Here is a 5,425-nt window from a genome sequence, read left to right on the forward strand (position 1 = left end):
GTGGGCTGTCTGCCTCCACCCCTCAGCCACCACCACCGCGTTGCCTTTGCCGCGAGCGACCGTAGCGAGGAGATTGCAATGGCGGCCTCCACTGCTTCCCGCCTCTCGCCTCCTCGCTTCCGCGCTCCTTCCCCGTCTCCTCATCCTCCAATCCGCCGCTCGCGCTTCTCCCCTGTTCGCGCAGCCAAGTACGTCCCTGTCTTTGGTCCCCCCACACTCTCTCCGCTTTCACTTTGTTGCATGGATATTCTCAGATGTTTGGATTCTCCCTGTTCTTGGGAGGCTGGAGTAGTGTTTGTATCAGTAATTGGAACTAGGAGACTACGAGATTGCAATTCAGTTTTTATTCCCGCCTATTTTATGCGCCTTTATCTATATGCAATTCAGTTTAGCAGAACTTCTCCTCGTATGTGTGCCCAGTGATGTTTTATACTTTTATCTATGTGCGTTTGCCTTGATGGCCTCTAGTTTTGGTCACTGTCAACTCTTGTTGTTGCCATCGAGGTGCAAGTTTAATTTGTTTGCTTCAGTCCAGCTAACTAATGGCACAATTGTAGGTTGTAGCTGCAGCTAATTATAACTCTTCAAGTTGTTGTAGTCTATTTCATCTGTCAGCAACTCGGTATTCAGACATATGAACCTGTAATTGTAGGTTGGAAGCTGTGTTGTCTATTGGTACTCATGTAATCCCACACCCAAGAAAGGTTAGTAATTTATTTAAACCACATAATTCAAATTGCTCCGGGAACATTGTTTGTTTTTTCTTAATCCTTTTTGCAATTGAGCTTGCCGGACATCCATTGTATTTTTTATATTTCGCAGGCTGCAAGTGGCGGAGAAGATGCTTTCTTTGCCAATAGCGATGCTGGCGGAGTATTTGCCATTGCAGATGGTGTCTCGGGGTATGCCTATCTTTGCTGCAACAAACTGTTTCTCCACACAAAAGAAGTGCTGCAGTGAACTGTCAGTGTTTTTTTTATAGGCAAACGGTGCCTTTTACTTCTGAGTGTTTGTAGCACTTTCAATAAGCATATGTTGTTTTCAGTAATATGCATTAACACATGGTTTTTATCCTGCTAGTCATTCTCTTATCTACTGACAGATGGGCAGAAAAGGATGTCAATCCAGCTCTATTCTCTCGAGAGCTCATGAGAAACAGCTCTAATTTTCTCAATGATGAGGAGGTGTCTCTTGCTAAACCTCAGCACTATTAACATACACCATTTCCTTTACTCTATGTGCCTGTAACAAATTTACGTCACATGGAAGTTGCAGGTCAGTCGTGATCCTCAGATTCTTCTCAGGAAAGCTCATGCTGCAACTTCTTCTATTGGATCTGCAACAGTGTAAGCATTGTTTTTAAAGTGTTATATGTTACGGCGTTATAGGTAACTATTTGTTCCGAGTGATACTTAAAAAGATGTACAATTCATTTCAATGGTAATAGAATCATCGCCAAGCTTGAGAAGACCGGGACTCTGAAAATTGCAAGTGTGGGAGACTGTGGGTTGAAAGTTATTCGTAAAGGTAAACTTGAATAAAACAATATACAAATTACCTATTTTGTACCAATTCTAACCAGTGATTCTCTCCTCTTCTTAAATGACATACCAGGTCAAGTAATGTTCTCTATATCCCCTCAAGAACATTACTTTGACTGTCCATACCAGATAAGCTCAGAGGCATTGGGTCAAACATATCAGGATGCATTGGTATCTACCTTCTTTTACTAATTAATTTTTATTTATTATGTTTAGTCACCATCAATATGATACATCACTGTAAAAATTTAAGCTTAAAGGTGGCTAGTTGATATATGAAAGTCAACCTATTAGGAAGACTCAATATTGGATTCATTAAATCACATGATCTAAATGGAAAAAGAAAAGTGTCATGTGCATATTAAGATTGTCATATCAGTATATTCAACACCTCCTAGTTACTTTCAGATTTAGTGAGCTTCACGACAACAGTCAACGTGTGCATATATGATCCAGCTGTTCAATGAAGATTTCTGATTTTCTAAGTCTGTCGGTCTGTCAGGTTTGCAGTGTAAATCTCATGGAGGGCGATATAATTGTGAGTGGTTCAGATGGACTTTTTGATAACATCTTTGATCAAGAGATCGTTTCCATAATTTCTGAGTCACCAGGTGTACATGAAGCTGGTAAATTTCTTGCTTCCACAACAGGGGTCATTGGACCACATGTTCCCGCAATCCAGCCCCTTCTAAAACCATGTTAAACTTTTACACAGCAAAAGCGTTGGCAGAGCTTGCAAGAAAACATTCGGTGGATGTCACATTCGATTCACCCTACTCAAAGGAGGCCCGGAGTAGGGTGAGATAGAAACATCTCTTATGATGCTCTTTTCTACATGTCATTCTTTACATCATCAATGATGGAACATGTTGCACTCCGGATATGCAGGGTTTTGATGTCCCCTGGTGGAAGAAGATACTTGGAGCCAAACTAATAGGCATGCATAAGCTCTTTATAAGATGCCATGCTCTTTATGTACAACAGCAAGATCAGTAAGCTCATTGGTGCCCAAATTTGTAACTGTAGGTGGTAAGATGGACGACATCACAGTCATTGTCGCACAAGTGAAGACAGTAGTGGTCCCAGAGGACGAGGTAGACCTACGAAACCACTCAACTTTTTGATACAAAAGCAACACCATTTAATCTTTTTATCCTTTCGGTGATGTGAATATGTGCTATTTCAGGGTGGTGACACAGAAGAACAAAAGGGGAATGAGCAAGGCGCTGCTGCTGTGGTTGCATCTGCTGAATGAAGAGTTCTTGGACCATCATCATTTTCATTCCCTTCATTCTTCTTTTCTGTGACTGTATTATACTGCACATAAAACAATTTAAGCAACATAAGTTTATGTCATTGTGTGTAGCTGTGCGTATGTACTCCTCCCTCCCAGATTGGGTTTAAATATCAATGAAAATATGCAGTCAAGTTTTGGTACACATCAGCCTAGTCACTTGTGTTCACACCTTTACCGTTGATGGATATTACGCCTTCGAAGCTAGGATACGTATTGGTGTCAAGCCGCTTTGTGACCCTTTCGTTTTGCGTGAGCAAGGCAAACCAATCGCTAAGGGCCTTTTCCCTGTGTGCCATTATAAAATATGCTCCATTCCTACATGCCACCAAAAAGTTCACACGGACCCTGGTGCCATGACGCTAAACTCTTTTGTCCAACACGCCATTCTGTCCAATTTTGCTCCTAACAGTGGGTAACGGCGTAGCCAAATGACTTAGATGCCCTTAGGCTTGAGAGGCTCTGTGAACTAGTTGGTTTGCTTCTGTACCATTCCCAGCCCAGCCCTAGGCCGAGCGTTTTGGCGCCAAAGCTAGGGTTGTTGGCGCCAACTGAGTCCCTGGGCTTCTCCTCCAATATATAGGTCCTCAGCCCTATCTGTGTGTGTGAGTAGTCATGGATGAATGGATGTATGGATGGATGGGTGAATGAATGTGTCGGTGCAGAAAGTGACCAATACGTAAATATTTATAGTTTTGCCGCACGTTGTGATCGGAGGTAGCCTAGCACTCAATGACATAGGGTTTATACTGGTTCAGGCAACGTGCCCTACGTCCAGTTTGAGTCGGTCGGTGACTTTATTCCTGAGCCTAGGTGCTCGAAGTTTGCAGTGGGGTTACAAACAAGAATGAGAAAGATGGGGGTACAAGAGGTCCGGTCAGACTCTGGTCAGAGGGGCCGAGAGTGACGGGAGCTCCGCTATGTGCTATGTGTTCGAGCGTGTGCTCGAGGTTCGAACCTGGTGGTTCCGTTGTGGTGTACTAGTGAACTTGATCGATCTGAATGAACTTATCTGTTGGAAGAGAGCGCATCCCCTTTTATAGATGAAGGAGATGGCCTTACAAGTGAGAGGGAGGGAGTACGTTCGCTACTAAGTCTTGCTACCCACGTCGGCGGGTACAAGATGATGGTAGGCATCCACAATACTATCGAATGTCAGATGCACGTGGGAGGTTGCGTCGTCTTCTTCAGGTATGGCAGATGTCGGTACCTGCTATACTATTGATGCCGAGTGGCATGCAGGGGGTTTTACCATGTTCGCTTGGCACGGTAAATGTCGGCGCCCACAACACTATCGATGCCTCAGAGGCACGTGGGGGGAGCCTTACCGTATTTGTCTGGTATGGAAGTTGATGGCGCCCACAACACTCTAGGGAAAATGTCGGCGCCTACAACACTACTTGCGTTCTGTCATGCCAGGGAGGTCGTAGGGTACTGTTCTATAGGTGTACAGGGTACGGTCCTTGGTATTGCATTTGACTTGAGTGCGCTGCCTTACTTTCTCCGTCTGTTTCTTGGTCCTTGCCGAGCGGGCATCCCCGGTCGGTTGGTCCCAGTCGGCTCTGATTGCGCCAGTCGGAGAGAAGCCGTAGGCAGGGGTCCGGTGCATTCTCGATCGAAGAAGCGGGCCAGAGTTGGAAGTGACGTTTTTGGCCAGGCCTTTCGGTCGGAGAGACCATTCGGAGGCGGGCTAGAGACCGAAGAGAGTGCTCCGGTCGGAGAGGTGGGCTGGAGTCAGAAGTGGGCGCCGTTCCTCCTCGTCCAGGCCTTTTGGTCGGAGATTGGATCATCCTTCTGGCCTGTCATCTAGGTATTTGGGCCGGCCCTTGAGTTTGTGCGTTGCTCGCAATGTTGTCTGTTGGGCCGAGCTTTTGGTGGGAAGCTGGTCCATGAGGGACCCCGGGTTTATGAACCTGATAGGAGCCCCCGAGCCCCCGGGTGATTCAGGTAGAATCGTATGGGAGATTTTTTTTGTCTTGATGGCGGGTGCGCGTGAGCGCACCTATGGGTGTAGCCCCCGAGCCCTAGGCGATTCGGGCAGAATCGTCTGGGGGTTTTTTCGTGTTGCTAGCGGGAGAAGTTTTCCTTTCGTCAGCGGGTGCGCGTGAGCGCACCCGTGGGTGTAGCCCCTGAGCCTCTAGGCGATTCGGGCAGAATCGTCTGGGGGTTTTTGTTAGCGGGCGTGTGTGCGTGCATTTTAGTCGAGATGGAGTTGTCAACCAAGGTGTCGTGCGCAGCTGAGGTAGTTTTTTAGGGATCCCCGTGTAGCCGAGGTAGTTAGTTTTAGGGATCGGGCGAGACAGTGCTCATGGATCCTAGCCTCGATGCAGCCCGCACAGCCGAGGCAATTAGTTTTAGGGATCGGGCGAGACGGTGCTTGTGGATCCTAGCCTCGGTGCAGCCCGTGCAGCCAAGGCAGTTAGTTTAGGGATCGGGTGAGATGGTGCTCGCGGATCCTAGCCTCGGTGCAGCCCACGCAGCCAAGGCAGTTAGTTTAGGGATCGGGCGAGACAGAGCTCGCGGATCCTGTCCTCGGTGCAGCCTACATAGCTGAGGCAGTTAGTTTAGGGATCGAGCGAGACGGAGCTCA

The 5,425-nt window shown here is 46.9% G+C and overlaps 1 protein-coding gene across 2 annotated transcripts; it reads left to right on the plus strand.

Annotated features, from left to right (window-relative positions):
- On the plus strand, positions 1-2,896 carry LOC136451561 (probable protein phosphatase 2C 1). Of its 2 annotated transcripts, none has more exons than XM_066452259.1 (12): positions 1-188; positions 653-704; positions 823-902; positions 1,103-1,184; positions 1,276-1,346; positions 1,448-1,527; positions 1,615-1,712; positions 2,044-2,167; positions 2,257-2,339; positions 2,430-2,478; positions 2,568-2,635; positions 2,728-2,896. In XM_066452259.1, exons 1-12 carry the CDS (start codon positions 79-81, stop codon positions 2,794-2,796), a joined length of 966 nt encoding a protein of 321 aa, XP_066308356.1. In that variant the 5' UTR covers positions 1-78; the 3' UTR covers positions 2,797-2,896. The 2 variants fall into 2 exon arrangements, with proteins under 2 accessions (XP_066308356.1, XP_066308357.1); XM_066452260.1 differs by having other exon boundaries at positions 55-188; positions 558-704; positions 1,081-1,184.
- The last annotated feature ends 2,529 nt before the right edge of the window (positions 2,897-5,425 follow it).

The sequence above is a fragment of the Miscanthus floridulus genome, chromosome 5 (assembly GCF_019320115.1).
Source record: "Miscanthus floridulus cultivar M001 chromosome 5, ASM1932011v1, whole genome shotgun sequence".
Taxonomy (NCBI): Eukaryota; Viridiplantae; Streptophyta; class Magnoliopsida; order Poales; family Poaceae; genus Miscanthus; species Miscanthus floridulus.